We start from the raw sequence: 25,874 nt of genomic DNA on the forward strand, positions 1-25,874 counted from the left end.
GAGCTCCCTGAAAAACCCACCTGTCCACTCAGAGAAGGAATGAACCAATGCACTGCAGCCTCATCTGCTTCCCAGCCAGCAGCAGGTCTACAAGGTTTATGCGCATTCCAAGATACGATATTCCACACAAAATTTAAGAAACTAATATAATTGCCTAAATCTGCTGGGATTCTCACAGGATGGGGTCTCCAGTAACCAGGGATAACCTTCAATTACATGTTTTAGAAACAGGATAGTTTCCTACACCACCTTCTCTACAGTTTGAAGAGATAGGGAGTCCAAAAGCCAAGCTCCTGCATTACCCATGAGGAAAGCACACATGCACACACACACTCGCCCTCCCTTCCTTGTCTCACTAAGGGTGCTGGCTGCTTATACAGAGAGAAGCTGAGTCTAAAAGCAATGCTCCTGAAACACATTTCTTAACTAAGCAACAAAAACCTTTTACACAGTAGTCATGGCAACACATCTCACAGTGACATTCACTATTGCTTCCAGTCCTATCAGTTACTTGTTCTTATGGCACAAGTCTAGATAGTCTGAGTATTTTCAGAACCAGAAGGACAAATACCTGCTTCGCTTTCGTCGGTGACTTTGTATCTGTGAAGCAGAAAAGATGTGGAATATATAACAGTTAACAAAGGAAAAGTTATTTGCCATTCTTAGCCCACCTCTCAGCTCTACTTCCCATACCACAGATAAACAGCTTGATTTTTGAATTCCTGTCTGAAACATGAAAAACATATTTTCTAAATGCCATCTGAATCACACCCTTTCTCTGTTACTGCTTGGGTTTCATATTGAGATAAAATCTGAAGAATCATGACAATTCTTATTCTATTATAGTCTCACACCCCATTTCACACCCCATTTCCAAAGCTTCCTACTTTGGAAATCCATCTTAGTTTGACCACAAAACCCTCTGCCTGCCTTAGTTCCTTCTCCAGCCCCTCTGCTGAGAGGCTGTGTGGTCCATGGACTCTCTCACCTAACAGAAAACCATCTATTCCAAATTGTATTCAAAACTTTACAATGCTCTACATCAACTTACCTTTTCTTACTCCAAAACACCTCTTTTTGCCCTCAGGGCTTTATCCCACACTAAATATTACCATCTATGGCAAAGAGCTTTTGGGAAGTCTCAGCCAGACAATCTTGAAAATGGCTTTTGCAACATTTCAGACTACAGTTTGAAGTAAATTTTTTCAGTGCTAAACATCCATGTAGCTCATTCAAGAAGTGACAAACTGCACATCAGGCTCTCTTACATACCCACATCCTGAGATAACTTTGATGATAGGAGGTTCTGGATTCCTGTATTCTCAGAGAGCTTGGCGTAATGTAGGGCGTTCTGTCCAAAGACATCTACTAAACTGACATCTGCACCTCTCCTAAGGAAAGCATCCACCATGCTAAGGTTACCAACTTCACAAGCCATCATCAAAGCAGTTCTGAACAAAAGAAAAAAAAATCAAAACACAGAGAATAAATATCAAGAACATACTCTTTAAGCAGCTCATTTTCTCAAGGAAAAAAGTGTGATGGTTACTGTGCAATGAAGTCCCTCCTCCTCTTCTTCGTACTCTCCAGCTGCAAAGACAGGTCATTTCTAAGAATGACTTCCTGAGGTCAAGAGGAGAGTCATAGATAGAAATGGCTGCAGGATAAAGTCAGACGAACAAACCTCACTGCTGCACTACAGTTACAGTGGTGGTACAGCAGGAAAGCTTTTATGTCATTGCTGTTCTCCTCCACGTTGCTTTTTAAACAAAAGAGACAAACAGATTTCAACAAAACACAAAAAACCCTGAAAGTGAGTCCAAGAGATGGGTTTGACCTGAAAGCCTGTACTACAGTCACCTTAAAAAAAGGAAAACAGAAAAAAAGAAAAAAACCCACAAGAAGTCCATTAGAGCACAAACCATTCCCTTTCCAACACAGGGTAGCTGCACAATGCCAGATCCTAGAGTAAGGGTAGCATGCAGAAGGAGTCTTTTCCTAACGTGTTGTATCTGCTTTTCTCAATTACTTGAAGAGGTCATAAGAAATGTACAGAATAATTGAAGCCACACAAACCCCCTCACTTTTCAAGCGTGCTCTAATAGTGCCTTCCTGCTTGGGCATAATTCTCCTTTCTCAACATGAAAATGTGCCTAATAGGTTGGCCAAGTTTACTGCCAAACACATTCCTCAGTGCAGATTGGAAGTTGAAAAGTTACTACAGTGATAATTTTTGCTAAATATTAAGACAAACGTTTCACTGATGAGTTAAACATACTCCCTGCAATGGGTGAGCCCTGGAGAGGTGATGGCTGCTGCAGTGCTGTGTTAAAAGGTAGTGCTGAGAGGCAACTTGGATAACACCTCCAGAGTCACAGGGAAGGTTTTAGGTTACAAAAACGATTCACTTAGTCTGGACAAGATGGAAATCTGGAGATACCATTTTCAAAGGTTATCCCCTTCTCCCAATAAGGCTTCTCCTGTTTCAGTAAAATCTTAACCCCCTTTGTGAATGTGAGATGCAGGAGTACCCACTCCCCTTACCACGATGAAAGCAAGAAGTAAACCAGCATATTTCATATTATATAATTTTCTTGCTTCTACATGTAGTACTTTCTTAAAAAAGAAAATACAATAATATAGCCCTATCTATGACTCATCCAATTCAAGAAGAAAGTCTTAACACTGTCTGCTGATTAATAGTAAGAAAGTGAGGAGAAGGAGGAGGTCCCAGAGAGTGCAGCACCTCAGGTTCAAAGCACTGAGGAAGCCACACAAACAAACAAAGTAAGTAGTTTTCTTTAGAGAACTGAAAAAAAAAGAGTGCACTAATGAACTTTGGACTGATAAAAATCAAGTTAGGGCCCAGTCTTATCCTAGCAGGTGCTGCCAGAGAACAATATCAGCATTGTATCATATGTAATACCAACACTGCTATGAAGTGTATATGCCAAGTCTTCTCAGTATCCTTCCTTACCTTCACAGTTTAACGAACTCTTTATGTAACAGTCCATAATTTTCACAGACTTTGTCACTATTATTAAAACAAGTGCATTTTTCACTACAAGGATGTTGCTTTTTAAGCACAGTTTTCTGATACATGCACTATCTATTAATGCAAAAAATCTCTAATTGGCACTTCCTAAAACAGCATCTCCATTATAAAGCTTTTCTGTACTTTTCTCTGGTTGTTGTGGCTGCATTATGGTGGAAGAAAGAACCCTCCAAAGATTTTGCTCCCAAGAAACAGTTACTAATTCATCCCAAGAAAAAAGCATCACTTCAAACTGGGACACTTAGACAGTAATGTGTTGGTAAGTGCTATCAATCAGTTTTGTGTAGGAATCACTTAAAAATGGGATATACTGCTCTGGCAGCCCAAGGGAAATCTTACAGGCACATTAGTTTCACAGTTGCATAGTTTCTGTTTCTTCTTTCCCTTTAGGCAGAATTTTGCAAACCTTCTCAACAATCAGGATGTCTAGTACAGAAAGGATTATTTCACCTAACATCAACTATTTTGGGAAGAATTTGAGAAGAAAAGCTTCATTTGACAGTCAGCCTTGGGGAAGAATTAAATGTTAACCTGCTGTACCTTCCATTTTTATCCCTGGTGTTGATGTCTGCTCCATGATCCAGAAGGTATTTGCAGACTTCTGTATGTCCACTTTGCACTGCAAGCAGCAGAGGTATGTTCCCATCCTAGAAATGCATTTAAAGAAACTATGAACAATATTCTACCCAATTACAAATAAGACTCTGAGATTTGAACACAGCTATGAATTTTATCTCTACATAGCAAAAATGAAGTGCTATCACTACATTTTTCTTATATAGCATAAATGTAGCTGAGTTCACTTTAATTTCTTCTTGTCTGCTAGAAATGATGCAAAACGTGAAGATTAGGGATGCTTTTTGCTTTTGTACTCCCTTTGCTGTTTGCTCAATACTAAAACACAGTGATTTTGAAACTACCCAATATCTTTCAGTAGCTCCACAACAAAAATTATAATTTTAACTAAGTACAAGGCAAAAATACAATGTTTCATAAAATCATAGAATAATATATTTGGAAGACACCCTTAGATGTCATCTGGGTTTTCTCCCACTTTTTTCTTAGCACAAAGGTAGGCAAACTTCAAATTACAGTACCTTGCTCAAAGACTTGTCCAGTTAAGTTCTAAGCATCTCCAAAGTTAGAGACAACGTGACACCATCTCCAGGTACCAGTTCCAGTGTTTGACCACCTTTGAGGTGAGATTATTTTTTCTTTAGTGTCTAACTGGGATTTCTGAGTTAGGTTCACTACCCAAACTCTGACCATTTCTTATCACCATTTTGTCATGCATCTCTGAGATTGGTCTGACTCCCTCTTTCTTACGATCAACCATGATGTAGCCCAAGACATTTTTAAGATACTCCAACAGCCTTCCCTTATTAAGATGGAATAAACCTTTTCTGCCCTTAAAATGCCTTTGCTGAAATTTGTGGTCTGACGTCTGTGACATATTTGTTTTCATTAGATCAGGTAAGAAGGGCATGGATCACAGTCAAAAATAAACAAATAAATATTTTTATGCTTTCCCACCTGACCTGTGCTTTACTTCTGTTAGGTCACCTCCTTCTCTCATTTGAGGGTTTTCTGTAAGGCAGCTGCATCGCACCCAAAACCAGACCTGGTTGGTTGTAGACACTTCATAGTAATGAATGTAGTATCCCTGAGCCTTTAGACTACATCAAATATATTTTTCCCACTCAGGCTTATCATATTCTGCTTGGGCTTTGTGGGAATTTTGCAGCACTTACCCATGTATTGGACCTTTTCCCAAGCCTACTGGAGTCAAGGGAATGCTTTTAATTATGTTTTGAACATGTAACAATTGTTTCTAGCTACTTCTGCCAGTGTCTCAATTTGATGATCAGCAAATCCTGCTGCTATGGTACCAGATTGTGAAGTGCTTTCACACCTCTGCTATGGCAAGCTGCAAAGGGAACTTCCTCTGGCAGAGAAGTCCAGAAAGAAATACAATCACAATATTGCTTTGAACTGCTGCACTGAGATGGAGGTTGGTAAGTGCATGGGGTGGGGGATGACAAAAGCTCTGGGGTATCTGAAGTACACAAGAGAAGAGGTACCTACCAAATCTTTGACATTAATGGGACATTTGTGTTCACACAGGAGTTGAACTGCCTGAAGACATCCAATTGCAGCTAAAAGATCCAAATAAAATAAAATTAAAACCAAAATGAAAGTCCATCAAACCCACCCCATTTTCAAAAATTGTGCTCTGTGCTTCCACTTGCAACACTGCAGCATAAGAGCAGGGTACAGAAAAATTGTAGAGCTAGGAATATCAAGCACAACAAAACAGACAGTGCAAGCTTTCACCTGAGAAGTTACCTGCATAATGCAAAGCTGTTTTCCCAGAATTGTCAGTGCTGTCTGCTGGACATTTACTCTGCACAGTTCAATAGGGAGAAGGGGGAAAGAAAGCAATTAGAACAAGACAAAGAAAATAAAACATATCTTTGATGCTAACAGAGTGCTGAACAACACTGTGTTTCTAAAAATCAAACATTATAACTTTTGACTTTTAAATGTAGCACTGCCTCCAAGACATCTGTGATTTTCTAAGAAAACAAGATCTTATAGATTACTGCATTCTGTAACAAACATGTCGACATTCTGCCTGTGTAAAATAATTATTTAGCCTGTTTTAGTTCAATTCCAGATAGACATTCCTCACAGTCACACTTTGGTCCCCAGAAGCAAGAAGGCAATCCTAAGAGCATGAATTGTTGGAGAATATTACCAATGAGCTTTCACTTGTGAATGTATTTGGAAATCTACATATTGTAGCAAAACCAGGAAAACATCAACCAAAGCACTCTGTGGTTGCAGCTGCCACGTGAAAGGGCAGAACATACTTAGTATTAAACACACATTAGTTGCTGCCTGCGATGCCACCAGTGACGGCCTGATGGTGCTGTTTGTGCTGTAAATGGGTTGGCGTTTGCAGCAGGAGGAACCGGCAATGAAATGAGCCTCGGTGGGTAATGACAACCCTTCCCAGGTGTGGGCCACTAAGGGAAGTCAGCCTGCAACATACTGAGGTGGGAATCAGTGAAATGGGATCCAGTGTTGTCAGAAACACTGATGGGACCAGTTGCAGGACAGTTGGAGAGCCCTGAGGTAACCAGGCAAGAACAGTTCAGAGGCTGGGATATGGGATCCGTTCTCTTTCTGTACCATTGGGTTTGGGTGGGGTTGTTATTAATTATTTCATCCATAGTCTCTGTTTCATCTGAGACTTACAGATAACTCCAAACTTAGAAAAAATCTGTTCCATTCCTCTGATCACCACCATGAAAACTTACCAGTATTTCTGAAATGAGAGCTGAGATGGACAATGGCTTTGCTTGCTAATGCACATCTTCAGCTTAAACACCATGAGAATCTTCTATTCATCTTCAATTTTCTTTTTCTTATTTCCTTTCCCCATTCTCTCAACTCCCTTTCTAATCCCTCACTATCCTTTACCTCATTTCATGGAGGATTTGATTATTTACATATTTTAGGATCTAAACTACTTTGGTTTCTTTCCTCTTTGATTTCAAACTTGAGAAGTGTTTCTATGGTGAACAGACAGAAAGCATTCCAGTGGAACAGTATCAGAATCCCCCCAGAAGCAAAAAATATATAACTCTCAAATCTACCTAATTCCAAATCATCCAACCACAAAGACAAAACACAGGAACTGGACTGAAGCTGCAACCTGCTTGAAACCCAACCCAGCTATGTCAGATCTGCTGCACATGGAATACTGTGACTCAGGGAAGACACCACACTATTTTCTATCATCCCTTCACAGCACCTGAAGGGTCTTTAAACGCTTTATGTTAAAACTCTTGATGTGTCTCTCTTGATGTCAAGGAGAAAGGACAACAGTATAGCAGTGTGGTGCAGATTATTAGCAGGAAACGGGTCAATGCCTAGTGAACCCAGATGAAAATTTCAAAAATCAAATATAATTTAATTTTTACTGTACCTGAAGTAACCTCTTAATGCAATCAGGGTGGCTGTTCTTTGCTGCAAGATGTAAAGCACTGTGTCCTAAAAGAATGAAAGGAAAGCAAATTAATTATTCAATCATGCCAAAGCAGAGAAATAAACTCTTCCATGACAAAGGCAAGATCCTGAATTATCCATCTTGTTCCTATCACGACAAATAAAAGGTAAGGGTAGAGCAAATAAAATAAAAACCTAAATAAAGAAGAATGTCTTTCCAATAGATTGTTGTTCAGGCAGGTAACAGAATAATCTTAATGTTTTGCTTCATGTAAAGGAGTAACACAAACACTGTGTCAGACTATATCTTGGCAGAAGTAAGTCTAAGATTGTTATGTCTTGTTTCTTAGAAAACAATTTTCCTGTATTACTCAGCCTCACTGCACAGAGATGTCTGTCAATGTCTTCATGATTTCTGCCATGTGGCAGTGAACAATAACCCGGCACCAAGAGTAAAAGAGCCGAATTCACCAGCTACCACTACAGTAAATTTGTATAATCCATGAAGTGCATGGAGAAGACGACTCAAACACAGGCCTGCTTTAGTTTGTGTCTCATAGATTTCCTATTCAGTGATTTTATACAGCAGCTGCAAGCACATATCAAACACAGGTCTACATCAGTTTGCAGTTAACTTTTTTAGCACCCATGAGCTCATATTTAGCTATTCAACACAGTGATTTACTGACTACGGATTTGTGATGAAAGACTGCAGTCTCTCCTTCAGCTTCATCTTACAGACCATCTGAAAAATTAAACAGGCCAAGACATCAAAAGAACAAATTATCCATGTGACTAAGGAAAGAAGGAGGCAAGATTTACTACTCCATATAGATAAAGTCAGTTGTGACAGTAAACTAAGCAAATAAGGTGACTTTTACAGACAAGGACTTCCCTAATGATCAGTGGGTTGATACTCTCAGGTGAAAGTAGGCAGGCAACCTCTTATTATCCAAACAACTAATAAATCCTGAGGCAAGATGAAGTATGAATTCTGAATAATAGTCTGCATCAGGTATGTATGTTCTTTTATCATTGCTTAAAATATGAATGCTTCTTCCAGTATCACAGACACGTCCTTATAGAGGCAAATCATTCACATGTATGACAGAAATTCCCTCAGGCTGCAATCAGAGGCCAAAACAGAACCCATGAGCCCAACATTTACAGATCATTACTGGAGAGACAGAAAGCTGACAGCTCATCCAGGTGCTCAGCTAGCCAGAGAAAATGCAGGGCACGGATTCCACAGATGTGTCAACTGGAATCTGTTAGGAAGAGTTTGCCAATTTCAAATTCAGCTCCTATCATTCTCCTAGTGGGGTAGTAATTAAGGCATAGGACTTTTGAGCACTGAAACAGCATACTTAATAGCTCTGGTTTGGCCTGTATCAGCTGTTTTCACCATGTCATAATCCCGAGGAAATGTCTTACTGCAACTCCTGTAAAGTTAATGGGGTTAATAGCTTGGATAAACATAAAATCAACACTGAAGGTCTTCATGTAACCTAGAATAATAAAAAGAGTAGGGGAGGATGTGTTTTTTTAAATAATAATTTTTTGAAAACTGAGCAACTATTTTACACCTGGAGTCCACTACAAATGCTGAAATATATAGTATTAGGACAGAAGTTTTTAAAAACTTTATACTTTCTAGGACTTTAGAGTCTGAATTCTCTATGCAGAAAAGCAAGTGTGCCTACCAGGGGCTAGGGGCCCCACTGTACCTTTTGTTTACAAACAGAGAGGGCTAGTGGGAGATGTAGTGGTCAGAGGCCGTCTGGGGCACAGTGACCATTAAATAATAGAGTTAGCAATACACAGGGATGCAAGGAAAGCCATCAATAAAACCTCTATGCTGGACTTCCAGAGGGCAGATTTTGGCCTATTCGGAAGACTGGTCCAGAGCATACCCTGGGAAAAAAACCTTGAAAACAAGGGGGTACAGGAGGGATGGACGTGCTTCCAGAAGGAAGTCTTGAGTGCACAGGAACAGGCTGTACCAGTGTGCCAAAAGGCAAGCTGGCGGGGTAGATGACCAGCTTGGTTGAACAGGGGAGATTCTGAAGGAAATCAGGGATAAACAGAGAGCTTACAGACTATGGAAAATAGGGCTGGAAACTCAGGATGAGTTTAGTAGTATAACTAGGTCATGCAGAAAGAAAATTAGAGGGATAAAGCACAATTCGAAGTCAATTTGGCTACTTCTGTTAGGGATAACAAAAAAGCATTTCTATAAATACATTAATAACAAAAGGAGGGGCAAGGAAAACCTTCATTCCTTGTCAGACTTGGGGGAACACAGTTAACAGGGATGAGGAGAAGGCTGAGGTACTTCACACCTTCTTTGCTTCAGTATTCACCAGTAGGACAGGGGGCCCTCAGGACATCTGGCCTCTGGAGCTGGTAGACAGGGACAGGAAGCCAAACAGCCCCTGTGTTCCAGGAGGAAAGAGTCAGTGACTTACTGAGCCACCTGGATCCACACAAGTCCATGGGACCAGATGGGATCCATCCAAAGGGTGATGAGGGAGCTGGCAGAAGAGCTTGCCAAGCCACTCTCCATCATTTACCAACAGTCCTGTCTCTCTGGGGAGGTCCCAGATGATTGGAAGTTGTCCAGTGTCACACTCATCCACAAAAAGGGCTGCAAGGAGACCCGGGAAACTCAGGCCTGTCAGCCTGACCTCAGTGCCTGGCAAGATTATGGAGCAGATCATCCTGAGTGCAATCACACAGCACCTACAGGATGGACAAGGGATCAGACCCAGCCAGCACGGGTTTACGAGGGGCAGATCCTGTCTGACCAACCTGGTCTCCTTTTATGATCAGGTGACCCACCTGTGGATGAGGGAAGGCTGTGGATGTGTCTCTCTGGACTTCAGCAAAGCCTTTGACACCGTCTCCCACAGCATATTCCTGAAAAAGCTGCAGCCCATGGCTTGGACAGGGCGCTCTGTGCTGGGTTAGGAACAGGCTGGAGGGCCGGGCCCAGAGAGTGCTGGTGAACGGAGCTCCATGCAGTTGGTGTCTGGTCACCAGTGGTGTCCCCAGGGATCAGTGCTGGGCCCAGTCCTGTTTTAACATCTTTACTGATGATTTAGATGAGGGATTGAGTCCATCATTAGTAAATTTGCAGATGACACCAAACTGAGGGAAGTGTCTACCTGCTGGAAGGCAGGAGGGCTCTGCAGAGGGACCTGGACAGGCTGGAGAGTTGGGCTGATTCCACTGGGATGAAGCCCAACAAGGCCAAGTGCCGGGTCCTGCACTTTGGCCACAACAACCCCTGCAGCGCTACAGGCTGGGCACAGAGTGGCTGGAGAGCAGCCAGGTGGAAAGGGAGCTGGGAGTTTGGATTGACAGGGAGCTGAACATGAGCCAGCAGTGTGCCCAGGCGGCCAAAAGGCCAATGGCATCCTGGCCTGCATCAGGAACAGTGTGGCAGTAGGAGCAGGGAAGTGATTCCTGCCCTGTACTCAGCACTGGTGAGGCCACACCTGGAGTGCTGTGTCCAGTTCTGGGCCCCTCAGTTCAGGAAGGATATTGAGGTGCTGGAGCAGGTCCAGAGAAGAGTAACCAGGCTGGTGAAGGGATTTGAGCACACGTCCTATGAGGGAGAGGCTGAGGGAGCTGGGGTTGTTTAGCCTGGAGAAGAGAAGGCTCAGGGGTGACCTCATCACTCTCTACGACTATGTGAAAGGAGGTTGTAGCCAGGTGGGGGTCGGTCTCTTCTCCCAGGCAACCACCAGTAGGATAAGAGGGCACGGGCTTAAGCTCTGCCAGGGGAGGTTTGTGTTGGATATTAGTAAGAAGTTCTTTACAGAGAGAATGATCAGGCATTGGAATGGCCTGCCCAGATGGTGATGGATTCATCGTCCCTGGAGGTTTTTAAGATGAGGCTGGATGTGGCACTGAGTGCCATGATCTGGTAATCACAGTGGGGTTGGATCAAGGGTTAGACTTGATGATCTCGGAGGTCTCTTCCAATCCAGTTAATTCTATGATTCTATGATTCTAAGATTCTAAACCTGAAGTAGTTACAACTGCTTTTCCTGCAGAGTGTGTGGGGAAAAGCAATGTTGTCAAATCTGTAGTTTCACTCTGCACATCCAGAACTACATCAGTAACTTAAGTGTATTATGCTACTTGTATAGGTTCAGAGAGGCATACCTGCACCATCCTGGGCTGTCACATCTGCACCATGTGTCACCATGATCCTGAGGCACTCTGCATGCCCTTTCGTGGCTGCCAGGTGAAAACTGGAAGAGAGCATTTAAATGTCACTTTTATTTTATTAAGATCTCCTTTCTCCTTCATTCACAAACCGTATACTGACAAGTTCTTCCCTCCCTGTCCTTACATCTTTTGGCATCCCTCCACTGCCTCCCAAGAAGATAACAGCTCTGAAAGTGAGGTGGTGCAACAAAAGGATTTTGTAGTCATACTTTCATACCACACCTCAAACAAGGTGTTCCACTGGGGACCCTCACTACTAGAAAGATGTTGACCTGCTGGAGCATGTCGAGAAAAGGGCAATGAAGCTGGATAAAGGATTTAGAGAACAAGTTCTATGAGGAGCAGCTGAGGGAGCTGTGGATGTTTAGTCTGGAGAAAGGGAGGCTCAGGGGAGATTTTATTGCTCTCTACAACTCCCTGAAGGGAGGTGGGGGTCGGTCTCTTCTCCCAACCAACTGGTGACAGGACAAGAGGAAATGGCCTCAAGCTGTGCCAGGGCAGGTTTAGATTGGACATCAGGAAAAATTTCTTGACCAAAAGGATTGTCAAGCACTGGTAGAGGCTGCCCAGGGAAGTGGTGGTGTCACCATCTATGGAAAGCTCTGGATGTATTTAAGAGATGTGTAGATGTGACACTTGGGAGGGGACATGGTTTAATGGTGGACTTATGTTGCCAGGTAATGGCTGGATGTGATGGCTTTAGAGGTCTTTTCTAGCCTGAATATCTCAATGATTCTATGATTTTACTCAGGCTGCTGTCTCATTAACCTAGACCATATACCTTAGGGGCATCTAGTCCCCTGCAATTTGTAAACTAACATCCTTAGTGTTGTCATATATCCCCAAAGAATGCCTGGGCTTGGGGAATTAATAAAGAAAACATTTAAAATAACTGACTTCACTCAAGTCATTTTAACCCATTCTGATTTTCCCCTTTCAGTGAACAAAACTCAGTTTCTCTTAAAGTTGGCTCTACAATTCCTTAATTAAAGTAAATCAATTGTGCTTCTTCACTGCCCTTTATAGAGCTCATCTTCCCTTTGTGTACAAGGCGGGGGGAACATCTCACTATATCACCAGGAGAAATCAAAGCTGCTGCTTATTTGTGAGACTATGCCCGAAATCTGTTTTTCCACTTTTGGTTTTGCTGTTCACCTCAAGCACCTGCTTGTTTAAACAGTGGGAAATTGCAGAGGTACCAACCACACTGTGGCAGGATACACTCTACAGCATCAATTACCCAAGACATAATTACAGAAACAAATCGAAGAAATTATACTGAATTTGAGCCCTTTGTAAGCTGAAGGTTCATGTTTCACATCCTAATGTTGGGCACCTTAAGATTCACAGAAGCAGCCCTGTAGAGATGCTGCTGACTTCATTTTTGCAAAAATGAAGGACAAGCTTCTGAAAACAGAGTTGTTTATATCCTCCCGAGGCCAAGCATGCTGATATTGTCAAGTCATGAGATATGGGCCCAGCACCAGCAGACACACTGCTACCACCTGGGTCCTACCAATATCAGCCTGATATACCCAGTTTTTCAGTGGCAGTAACGTAAAAACAAACCCAAGACACAACACTTCCCATTGCTACTACACTGTGTGCAAAAAAGTCAGGACCTTCATCAACATGCCCCAAACTGAAAGAGCCAGTATTTCTGGGGTGGTTTCTAATCTCTTTTAAGGGAGTCATTACATTTTTAACATAATTCCCCTGGAATCTAAAGGGAACATCACAAATCATGGAGCCACACCAACTACTGCATTTAAGAGTTTACATTTTGAACAACTGCTTCCTCTAAGTGCTAAAACTAACACTGAAAGTTCAGCCTGCTAACCAGGGAAATTTGGAATAGCAGGTAGGAATGAAAAGAATATTTCAGGCACACAGTATGTGAACTGCAGCACTGTGTTTCTCTAAGCCATGGACTTCTTTGCAGCCTTCTTGAAAACGCAGCAGAGAAAAAGACCTACAGACAAGAGCTGGCAAAGAGTAGGGAATGAATGAAAACAGGAGAGCTCCTGGAACAGAGTCCTCTGTCAAGGACAACAATCATGTCATCTCCTACAAGGACTCCTTCCACACTGGCTGCTACCAATTGCAAATGATAGGCAGGAAGTGCTTAAGCTTTGAACTATTCCCTGCAAACATAAAAAAATATTCTGTGTGCTCTTCTCATGCTTACTACTGCCATAAACAAACTGAAGAGTTAACACTTCCAAGAGTGCAAGAAGCACTGCTGCTGTCTGTTCTCTGGTCATTCAAAATATAAACTTCACGTACTCAGTGACCAAGGCAAAGTTGTGTAAACATTCTTCTTTAGAAAAAGTGGTTTCTCAGGCTCTGGGAAAATTGCTGGGAGAGGGACACAACAGGAGTCTGACAAATTCCAACACCTCTAATTCAGCCAGCACAACATACCAGCAAATTCAGATACATTTGTGTAGACACAAAATACAACCAAATCCACTTATAGTATTAGGAAGGCTGTGAAGCATGCACTTGGCTAACTTACACTTGACAATATTCATAGCAATAATAAATACCTGAATAATAATAACTTGGCTAAATCTGGGGCACTGAGGTTTTACAGACAGACTTTGTAAGGTGGTGCCAAATGCAACATGAATATGCAAGTGCTAAAGAAGTTTTATTTAGTTAAAGTCAGACTGCAAAACGTATCAGAGAGAAGAAAAATTAACTCTTTTCAGGTCACACTCCTATGAATGCATTAATCCTACCAATGAAAATAATTCCCACGGCAGTTACCAACAAGCCATCACACAAGCAGATGATTCGTTTCACATTACCAAAAACATTTTCAGGAAAAAAGGCCCTATTGAAAATATTGCTTCTCCCAAACTGGTGGGATGAAAGAAACATCATCTCTAGGCAGAACACGTGGTTTTGAAGGTGAGAGAACACACACGAAGGATGTAAGGATCTAATGAAAACAAAAATACAGAAACTAAGTGGAAAGTCCCATGAAAAGTGAGCATGACAAGGTTTAACTCTCAATCATTTCTACAGTGGCCAAAGGCACAGAGCACTGGGCTGCTACAGCTCCCTTACAAGTGCTTGCTGTGTCTCCTCCCTGCATCCTTCTACCTCTACTGTCACATAAACCCGTAGTGAGACATTTTTGTGTAATAATCTAAAAGCAACTGGGAGGGGAATGGGGGATATGGTTACTTAGCTGCTTACCAGGAAGTCAGCCCTGCACAAGAGAGAGAGGAGAATTACTCCAGACTGGGATGAACCTATTACAGTCATATTTAAAACTGAGTATTTACAGAGTGTTGGGCAAAAACTTCCCCTGAAGGAGTAATTCTGATTTTAAAATTAATTCAGCTTTTTTCTTTTTAACTTAAAACAAAAACCACAAACAAACAAAAACAACCCACCTAGAACAAAACAAACACAAAATCCACAAACCCAAACAAATGAGTAGCAGATACTGAGGATTACTGTGTAGCAAGGCAGGCTCTTGAAACAAAGAAGCCTGTAGACATTCATTTCAGGACAGAATAATTCTTTACAAGCTACATAATTTCCTAAAATATTTGAGGCAAAAGCTGCAGGTTTCCAAACACTGGAGTTCTCACCATCTGGATGCCTTTAAGCAGTGGTCCATTTTACTTGCATCTTCCATGAATAAACTTCCCTTCATATGAAAGCAAACAACTTTTCCTCCCATTTCCTGGTTGTGCAATGACTTAGGCAAACAAAAATAAACATGTAAGGCTTGATTTGGACCAAGGGCCACACTGAGGGTTGGATTCTCATTCAGCTTAGAATCCCATTAAGATACTTCGTTTTCCCCTCACAATAGAAAAGCTTGGTGTTACCACTTAGAACGTCATCTTGATACCCCAGCCTGAAGTGATTTGAGATCGATTTATTGCTGTAAAACATTTCTATTCTTCCTGAGGGGCAGGACGATCCTTTACTGTTGTATACAGACTTTTCAGTGCAGCAGAGGAACAGCTACCCTTCCCAGTGATTTTCTCACTGGATACAGAAATTAAGCAAGTCAGCAGTCAAGACCCACCTCTGCATCAGATGATAAAGATCAGTTGGTTGGTTACACTGGTTTTTCCTACTGGGAACACACAGGTCTCATAATTACTCAGCCCCTAACAAGGCAAAGTAGAAAATTATGTTCTCTGGGAGGAATGCAAAGCCTAGCTGGAGTACGCAGACCTTGAGATTAAGACTGAACTCGCAGCAAAATTTCATCAAGTTCAAGGTCAGCTGGAGAACAGCTGCAAGACTATCACCTCAAAGTCTTGTCAGGACCTCAGATTCCTTGACCTGAAATGTTACTCAAATAAAAACTCACAGGGATAGATGCTTTTTATGACTGAACGGAGTTGGGGGGGACAGCTGTGTATGACATCCCTGAACTAGTTTCAAACAGCAGATTCTTACAGATAGGAGATGTCAGCTGGTGAAGCACTTACAACAACTGTCCTAAACAAACCCATCCCTTCTTCAGGGCAAAGAACCTTTTCCACATTTTGGTTGCAAAGTCAAGCAAGCAAGGGAATAAAGACTTCTTTAACCAGCATCTGACAGACAAAGCATAACAGTTCAGATTGAGCCATTCTTTCCTAGGAGACTGTTTCTAGCAATTATTTAAATGTCAATTTAACTCAGAAAAGGTCCATCAATTTTAGTACTTAGCTCACACAAAACATTTCTTTACAAATCATTACACCACAGGTAGAAGAACAGAAATAATCCACATTGCAGGGTAAGACTTGTAAAACTAGAACTGACTACACTTGCTAAGGTACTGTTAGCAACAAGACATGGGTCTGCTACATCCAGGTTCTCTGCTCAACCATTTGCACAGCTACTTCCTGTAAAATAAAGTCTCAGTTTAAGACAGTAACATTCTAATACAGAAAAACAGGGGAGAAAAAAGGAAAAAAATTACACCCAAACAGAGGGTTCAAGCTCTGTTTGGCAAGGTCATGCTCCAGAGTTTTTTTCCTAGGTAGAATTAGCATTCTCGGTAACACAGATTTTCTCCAGGGCCTGAAAGTAGTCTGACACATTACTTACCAAAATCCAAAGCAAATAAAGAACATAGTTGAATTATGGATGCTAAGTGAATATTGTATTTGCTATTTCCTATTATGACAAACTTGGAACACAGTCAAACTTCTATGCAAGCATATAATACTATTGTTCTCTGTCATTTTAATCTGAGTGCTCTGAAAATATTTTAAGTGCAAGAATGTTTGAAATACACTGTGAACTCACATACACTCATTGTCAAGGTTTATTTTGAGTAAAAACATCCCTCCCCAAACAGATAATTCTTCTTCATTTTCTAATGGATGTCAACTCTTTGTTGACTTTTAAAAAGTCTAACTTGCCTGCCAGCAGTCTGATGATTTATAGTTTCCCAACTGACCAATACCTTCACACAAATAAACAAGATTGATAAAACAAAGATACAGAGCTGCATGGAGTTTTTGTAATGCTAATTTTTAAAACCATATAGAAATGGAAGATATTCAAACTTTGCTGCTGCCAGATCAGACAGGCAGACAATTCACCAGCTAGTGCACTAGCTTACCATGACAGAAAAAAAAAAAAAAAAAAAAATATTCAGTAGATGATATCTGTCTTTCAAGTGTTTTCCACCACAGACTGAATGGCAAAAATGCTAAAATTCCCAAGTATCTGACCTGGAGGAGGAGAAAGGGCCATGAGGTACCACTAGAGCAGCACATTCTGTGCATGAAGAAATGCTGTCATGCAGGAGGAAGTCCAGTGTGGTCTCCTCTCACATATAGCACCATGACCATCCACTGTAGAATACAGTTTACTTACCCCTGAAGGGCCTGAGATTTTATCAGCATAAAAAAAATTTTGAAAGTAAGCCCTTTTTGACACATCCTGAATCTAATTAATAGAAAAATTATTGCCTTAATGTTAAAAGATTGGGAAAGTCCCAGAGTGGTCCTGAAATTGGAAGTGTTTTCTGCCTTCCCCTTCCAAATCAGAGAGGGCTCTCAGCAAATTAATAACTTGCTGTTTCAGCAAGGACTATGTTTCCATGGACAGCACATGCCTGGTTCTGCTTCTTCCTTGCATCAGCACATGTAGGCAGGTAATTGTGAGGTTGATGAGCTGATACAGGGAACAAAATCTGCTGAAAACCAAAGTTGCCTTTACTGTTCCATACACAGCACTGATGCATGAATCCTCTCAGTGAAAAGGAAGGAACAGCATGTAGAAACTGAGATTAAACGATGAATGTATGAAATAACAGAATTTTTATCTTTTCCGTACTGCATTATAAGATACAGTCACTCATTTGAAACAATATATGTCTTAGCCAGTCATTTAAATATGGAGGAGTCATACAGATGAGATGTTTGGCAGATCAAACTGCCTTAAAAGAAAAACAGATATCTGCAGGTAGTCACCATTACTTACTAATTATTTAGTTTTTTGATTTTTTTTCTAAACAAAAGAAAATTTATAGCTTCACACTGCACCCATTTCATCTCCTCCTAAAAGTAAATGTCACAAATGTGGCTTTTCAATAATGCTGGCAGTCGATGTCACTATCCTGTCACTCACATACCTGCAGCCAGAGAGTGCAAAAATCAGCTTAGGAAAAACAGTTACAGGAAATATATTTTGTGTTCAAGTCAGAGCTGGTACCAGTATGAACTAGGAAAATTACATATTCAGAGTTTTAAGACATTCAATCAATAAGTTGCTACAAACAACTTCTGAAGTGCAGGCAGTTGACAGTGCAGTTGTTGACATTGGCAGCTATGTACTTACTAGCAGCTGTGAGAGATTTATCTTTTCCCACTCTCCCCTTTAGCACCAGCCACCGCAAAGTGAAGTGCTGCACACAGACTGTGTTCTTCTGCTTTAACATGAGATGGCATTTGCCCTCCCCCAATACACATAGAACCCTCTGGTAAAAACCCTGCATGCCACTTCTGTGTTAGCATGTATTCTGTAACAGTTTTAAAAAAAACAAAACCACAAAAACCAGACCAAACAAACAAACAAAAAACCCCCAACCAATTAAAAAACACAAACAAACCCCCCCACCACCACTAAAACCAAAACAAATGCAGTTTTCATATAAACTTTCCAGATTTCATCATAGTGTGAAAAGTCTTGTTTCAATCATACACACCTCGAGGTACAGGACATTAATAAAAGGCAAGCCTGTTTAACGGCTGTTTTCTTATTAGAAAAGAAACCATTGCATCATGCAACACAGGAGCTGCCAAGCTACAGACTCCTGATTTTATCCTTCAAACTCAGCAAAAATTTCCACCCAGCTACTCTTCAGAGAGATTTCTGGGATCCCCAGCAGCTTTATATTTTTCATTCTCAGGTTGTGCTCCAGCAGTTCCATTTTCATATACAGTTTTCTTTGGCAAACTCTATTACTGCATTAACACAAACTCCCACTTAAGTCTGAAATGTATAGACTTTTCTTCCATGTACCTACCATTAATTGTAAACATAAGTGCTCACAGTTTAGATTTATCATATGAAGTTTCTTGCACAGTGTCCACTTTTAAAGTCCCCCAATAACTGATGTCAGCAAATTGCAACAGAAATTCTGTAAGGTCAAGCTCCAGGGAGCTCCTAGGTGTTGACAGAAAGTCTGAAGTTTTGCCATAGTTCTTTTATTTTTGGAGTTGTAGGGTGTAAAAATGAACAAAGTACAACAAACAGTGAAGCCTCAAATGCATGAAGAGCCTACAAACCTGTGCAGCGTGGCCTGAGCCTCCAAAGCCAAGTACAGATGGATGAGGAAGGCAAAGAGAGGACTAGGGAAGATTCCTTCTGACAGAAGGAATCGTTAAGATCACATCCCACAAATAAAACATGTGCATAGTTACCTTCTCAATATATATATGCCTTCTAGCATAGTATTTGCTTAGCATAGGGTGAAATCCCTGAGGATACCCTGTATGTTCCCAGGTGAACATAACTTCTTTCCTGAGTTAGGTAAAACCAGCCAGGCATCTGCTGTGCTGTCCTACCAGGCCAGATAGAGTTCAAAGTTAAAATTAAGCCCAACAATGAGAGCAATGACTAGTGTATCCCCCTAACCTTCATCCACCATCACAACCCACTCAGTATTGCTGCCTATGGGCCAGCAAATGCTAATAATCACCTTAGTACATGAAAAGTCATGAATATTAAAGCAAGGAAATCCCAAACCATGTTGGCATAACAAGAGGCCAGGAAAAGGCTGGAAAGCATGAGAGCAATTGATTAAAAGTTAATCTAAAAAAATATTTTTGTTGCATGAAAATCCAGCAAAGCTTAAGAACTGCATGTAGTGCTCCAAGAACTAAAGAGCATGTTCCTTATGGAACATGAGGGATGCTGACAAAGAAAAGCTCAGGATCATATGCTGTGGTTGATGTTTCTATGCCTTTTACACTTACAATTCTTCACATCTCTTCAGATTTGAAGCAACAGAACAGTTTGATTTATTTATTTTTTATTAAACTGTATAAAGTGAACTTCTCTTACTTCATGAGAGATTTGCAAATAATAGTAAGTACTTGTAGTAATTAATCTACTAGTAACACATTCTTCCAAGACCACTGGTTAGTAAAACCTCTAAATATTTGTGGGGTTTTTAACTTTTAAAATAATTAAGGCCATATACTTTTATTTTGTATTTCAGAATAAGTCTACTGCTAAAACTTTTAAGATACCACATTTCTGAAAAGGAGTAGGGATTGGAACACAGCTCTGTGCAGAAAAAGGCAACTTCAGAGTTTTCCTACATTTCCCAGTTAGTATTTTCCTAACACAGAATGCACCTGTAAAGCAAGAAGCAGAAAACACTGAGTGATACATAAGCCCATTAAATAAGCAGCCACCAGCATAGCCTATTGCCTGAGACCTCCATTTGAAGCAAAAAAAAAAAAAAAATTAAATAAATTAAACATTTGCACATTGCTCTGTTTTGGCTGCCTGTTCTCTTTCCCCTCCTAGATTAGAGTACATTTTTAATCCAGTAACAGCCAGTGGGCATAATTAAAATACACACATAGAGCTCATTTGGTTGCATAAGTATTTGAAAAACATGTATAACAACTCCAGCCTATTATGTAGATATAAATCTGAAAAAGAATGGCAGCCTTAACCCTGTCCCCTCCAGCCTTAAAGAGCCTGATTCTGGCCTGACTCATGAGAGGCATGCTTCCCTTATGGCTCTCCTGCCAGCTCAGACAGGACAAGTGCGAGGAGCAGCCCCGTGTTCTCCATGGGAATTGGGGCACTGGGTTCTGCCTCTGCATGAGCTGAACTGCAGCTGTTTTGACCCAGGCTCTTTCAACCATCCAGGCTATGCTCTGATCCAAGCAACAGACAAGACTTTTGTTGAAAGCTGGCCAGGTCTGGTAAAAGCTGGGTATTTGGCAACTCTGTGAAGGGAGCTGCTTTACAGGGAATTCCAGCAGCTGCCTGATGCTGTATTACAGGTTTGGCCGATCCTACCTGAGCAGGAGGCTCATAGGCTATCCAAACACATGTACAGGGACCCTTCAGAACAGGAAATCCAAATAAGGACCATTAATTTCTGTCTCTTTAGAAGATGGCTTCTTCATTTTTTTTCTTTTTAGTAACATAGAGGTATAAAAATGTTAAAATGTTTTATAAAAATTGCTTCAAAAATGTGTATTATAGAACCTGAATGGTGTTGATTTCAAGTCCCATCAAAAATATACATAAGAACTTAAAAGTGGGTCATGAAGTCTCCAAGTCTAAGTGAGGGGTCACATGCTCAAAACCATCAGAAATGGCATACACAGTCCCAGTGAAGAGCCAGGAACAAACCACTGTCACGAATTCCACTCTATGAATCTCATTTAAAAGCCTGCAAGATTGTCAATGCAGTGATGCTTGTATACAATGTGGATTTTTTTATGTATTGCCAAATTATAAAATCAAAGTTGTGTTGCTCCTCTGTTACAGAGATATCATTATACATTAACAATTAACAATTAACTCATACTGAGTGTAATAGAAATTTAATTAGCCCAATTTAGCATCCTGGCAGCAGACAGCTTTGTCCAGCCATGGCCTACAGTGTCATTAGAATTTCTAAGTGTTTGTCTAAAGTGGAAAGCAATTTTTCAGGGAACTTAATATCGACATCTTAAATTATATTCATAACAATGCTGCAGGGCAAGGGGGGGACAAAAAAAGAACAATCATGATTTGAACCCAAAAAGAACTTCAGGAAAGATTTGGAGAGGCAAACACTCCTACAAGCAGATCTCCCATGGAAATAAACTTTACAATAAATTTTGTCATGAGAACCAGATTTCAGCCATTTGCTGGCTAGAGATAAAACACAGGTTGAGATCCCTGTGGTCTTCCTTACTTTGTCCATGCTCTGAAACCTAGACATTATTGTGACCATCTGGACCATCATAAATTAAACACTGTGATAAAAGTATATTAAAAAATATTTTTTTTCTCAGAGATAAAATCAGGTCTCTGGAACACTAGTGAACTCCATTCCTGGAGATGTGACAACACTCAGGCAATACTCAGGCAGTGGACCTTTCTTGCAGTTCCTACCCTGGTATGATTTTCAGAAGTCATAAGGCTAATATGCTTTCCTGACTTAGGTGTTTAAACACTTTTAAGAGGTGACACAGAGTCTGTACAAAAAACCCCATCTTCTAGAGCACGGTGTTAGACTGAGGATCCCTAGTTGGATGCCCCTCCAGGTGAATGCAAACTGTTGCCTGCACTCTGCTGCTAAAGGAGCAGAGAAAAGCACATTGGCAATGTCAGTGGTGGTACTACTTTGTGCCCTGGCCTCCAGTTCATACTGAAGTTCCATTAGCCTGTTACAGGATGAGGATTGTCACTTCACAAACAGGGACGTGGACAAGGCAGAGATGTTTAGTGCTTTTTTTGCCTCTGTCTTCAACACTGAAGGGTCACTGGCTAAGGGGATCCCAGTGCCCTGAGCTGGAGGACTGTGGCTGTTAACTGAGGGCTGATAAACCCTCAGTTGACCCTGAACTTGTATGGGATCTGCTGCTCCAGCTGGGTTCCTACAAATCTATGGGGCCAGATGGGATTCATCTGAGAATACCCAAAGAGTTGCTGATGTCATCGCAAAACCTCTCTTGATGACTTTTGAACAGTCATAGGAATCTGGAGAGGTCCCAGTTGATGGAAGCTGGTTAACACTGTCCCAGTTTTCAAAAAGGACAAGAAGGATGACCCTGAAACTAGAGGCTCATCAGTCTCACTTGAGTGCCTGGCAAAGTTAGGGAGAAGATTATTCTGGGAGATACTGAAAAACACCTGAAAGATAATGCACTCATTACTCACGCTCATGGCTTCATGAGGGGAAAGTCCTGCTTTTCAAACCTAATTTCCTTTCATGACAAGGTAATCCCCCCTAGATGATCATGTGAAGCCAGTTGATGCAACGTTTTTGCATTTCAGTAAAGCTTTTGAAACTGTATCTCACAGTATCCTTCTGGACAAAATATCCATCACAGATGGATGAATACATCATGTATATTCATCAGCTCATGGGCCAAGTGCAAAGAATTACAGTGAATGGGGTGACATCAGACTGGCAACCTATCACTAGTGGGATTCCACAGGGCTCCACTGCAGGCCCAGTGCTCTTCAACATCTTCGTAAACGACTTGGATGCAGAACTTGAAGGGATACTAAGTAAGTTTGCAGATGATTGGGAGGAGCTGTTAATTCCCCAAAAGGCAGAGAGAACATGCAGGGAGTCCTGGACAAATTAAAGCACCGGGCAATCTCCAACTATATGAAGTTTAACAAGGGCAAGTGCCGGATTCTGCTCCTGGGTTAGAGTGACCCCGGAGCTGTGTACAGGCTGGGAAATGAGATGCTGGAAGGCAGTGAGATGGAAAGGGACCTGGGGGTCCTGTTGATGGCCAAGTTGAATATGAGTTAGCAGAGCCCTGGCAGCCAGGAGGGCTGGGGGGCATCAGGCATCTTGGGGGGTGTCAGGCAAAAGCATCACCAGCCAGACAAGGGAGAGGATTGTCCCGCTCTGCTCTGCGCTGGGGCAGCCTCACCTTGAGTCCCACGTGCAGTTTTGGGCACCACAATGTAAGAAAGATATAAAGCTCTTACAAAGCATCCAAAGGAGGACCACAAGGACGGTGAAGAGTCCGGAGGAGGGGAAGCTGTATGAGGAGTGGCTGAGGTCACTTGGTCTGTTTGGCCTGGAAGAGACTGAGGGGAGACCTTATCACAAGGGGAAGAGGAGGGGAAGACACTGATCTCTTCTCTGTGGTGACCAGTGACAAGACCCAAAGGAAAGGCCTTAAGGTGTGTCAGGGGAGGCTTAGGTTGGATATTAGGAAAAAGTTCTTCACTCAGAGGGTGGTTGGACACTGAAAGAGGCTCTCCAGGGCAGTGGTCACAGCACAAGCCTGACAGAGTTCAAGAAGTGTTTGGACAACACTCTCAGGCACACGGAGTGATTATTGGGATTGTCCTGTGAAGGGCCAGGAGTTGGACTTTGATGATCCTTCTGGACCCCTTCCAACTCAGCATATTCTATGATTCTATGTAACCTTCCAGCACCTTAAGTGTGATAGTTTTAGTCTAGGCCATCCTGGTAACTGACTCATAATCAAGGAAGTAGCCATGTTCCCAGTATTCCATACAATTTTTACATAAACCAGAGTATAAATAAGAAGGGAGAGAAGCCTCTTCCTCTCTTCTCTTTCGGTGGATCTGAAGGTGCAGGTTCTCTGCTGTCCGTTCTGCCCGTGTGGAGGAGTGAGGCCTAGAGAGGCCTTGTAGGCCTTGGGAGACAGAGAGTGCCAGTGGTCGATTGGCACGATTCTGCTATCTCAAGGAGAGTAATAACATTTCCTTTTATTAGTTCTTTATTGAGTTGTTCCTGGGTTTCAATTGTGCATATCTGTTTTAGTTTTCTTTTTCTCCCTTTTCCCCTTTTCCCTTTCCCTTTGGGGGCTGTTTGGGGTCCCTTTGCTGTGTCTCAGGAGGAAGAGGGGAGCCAGGATGTCAGCCTACTGCACTTAAGATAAATATTATTACATACAAGGAAACATTTTCTCTCAAAGGTAATTAAAACCTGATTTAATTTTTGAAAAGCGATGTTCTACATGCCACTCACCCCACCTCCTTATACAGTAAGATCAGAAAGGAAGGAAACAAAAATGAATACTATGTACATAATAAATATAAAGTATTTGCACTTGGAATATGCTGCAAAATTTATTTTTAGTTCAGCCCCCAAGGGATGAACATTCTCTTTCAAACAAAAATATATCATTAACTGTTATTGGCAATAGTTTTGTGAAAGAGTCCTTAAAGAGCAAATCTGTGGAGGTTTCTAAAACTTTTTTGTGCTATTGTCAGACTCATTTTATTAAACAACAGCTGATGCAGTTGCAGTTCAAAAAAATGTACAGAGATCTATTGTTTTACTTAATAGCCAAAAGCATTTAATTCTAGTTCAGTACCTTGCAGAAACATGCAAACATGGCAGTGATGGACTGGCACACTGACAAAATAACTTTGGGACAAGGAAGTGCAACCATTTATACACTGTAAATCCTTTCCAAAATCATTCCCCCACCCTCACGCTCCCACCCTGCTTCAATAATGGCAGTAGCTTCTTAAAATAACAGCCCATTTGAACACTTGATCTTGTGGAAAGTGCAGAACATGAATGAATCCTATCCGCTCCTAAAAGGGATCTCTTTGAAAACCCTTTTTTGTTAGTTTAAGTGGGAATTAAATGATCAAATTCCAAACTGGAAAGCCCTGTTTTGTTGTTTAAGGAAGCTGAACAATTTAAAAAAACCTATCTGGCAAAATAAGACTACAATGACAGAGTCAGATTTCCAGATAGGTTCTATTACAACTGCACTTGGCAATAGTCTATGCTATGTAAGTGGGAGCAACAATGGGACTGTGTCAACTTATGCCAAAGGTGGATTTTCTCCATGGCCTTAAAACTGATTTATTGTTTATAGAAAGGACTGAGTCAGGGGCAGGGTGGTAGTGTGGAAAGTCAAGCAAGTCTTAAACCCCTCCCCCATTTCATTACTCTGAGAATGGTTTTTTAATACTACTTTTTTTTTTTTTTTCTTAAAGAGATATTGCTGAGGAGTTAAACCTCCTAATGAAAGTTTATAAATACTACCTCTAAGAAATTTACTGGTACCTAGACCTCATTAATTTAAGCATCTCCATTTTATTGCATGTGGACAATTCACCAAGTAAAGGTCCTAAAGGGGCAAAAGGAAATTTAGGTGGTAATGTCAAAAACTGAGCCAGAGTTCATCATAGCAGGACTCAGTGGGATGATACACACAGTATCCAACAAGACAAATAGAGAAAATACAGGGTTTTGGTGTCTGTTCCTCTCAGACCAAGCATTTTATAATAAGAAGCCATTTGATTATAAGCAAAAAACTTGGAAGTATCTCTTTAAGCATGAAAAATTATCATCTCCACCTTCTGCTTAAAATAATGTGCTATATTACTATACTTC

The 25,874-nt window shown here is 41.2% G+C and overlaps 1 protein-coding gene across 2 annotated transcripts in view; it reads right to left on the reverse strand.

The window, feature by feature from the left end:
• RAI14 (retinoic acid induced 14) overlaps nucleotides 1–25,874 on the reverse strand; it is an 87,833-nt gene that overhangs the window by 9,124 nt on the left and 52,835 nt on the right. For both annotated transcript variants that reach the window (XM_050329231.1, XM_050329232.1), the window contains exons 4-10: nucleotides 11,243–11,331; nucleotides 7,050–7,114; nucleotides 5,402–5,459; nucleotides 5,141–5,211; nucleotides 3,596–3,702; nucleotides 1,273–1,451; nucleotides 572–600 (exon numbers count right to left, since the gene is read on the reverse strand). In XM_050329231.1, coding sequence (XP_050185188.1) covers nucleotides 572–600; nucleotides 1,273–1,451; nucleotides 3,596–3,702; nucleotides 5,141–5,211; nucleotides 5,402–5,459; nucleotides 7,050–7,114; nucleotides 11,243–11,331 — 598 coding nt within the window. The remainder of the gene's footprint in view (nucleotides 1–571; nucleotides 601–1,272; nucleotides 1,452–3,595; nucleotides 3,703–5,140; nucleotides 5,212–5,401; nucleotides 5,460–7,049; nucleotides 7,115–11,242; nucleotides 11,332–25,874) is intronic.

This window comes from Myiozetetes cayanensis, unplaced genomic scaffold, assembly GCF_022539395.1.
Source record: "Myiozetetes cayanensis isolate MyiCay16 unplaced genomic scaffold, myiCay2020 scf4, whole genome shotgun sequence".
Lineage (NCBI taxonomy): Eukaryota > Metazoa > Chordata > Aves > Passeriformes > Tyrannidae > Myiozetetes > Myiozetetes cayanensis.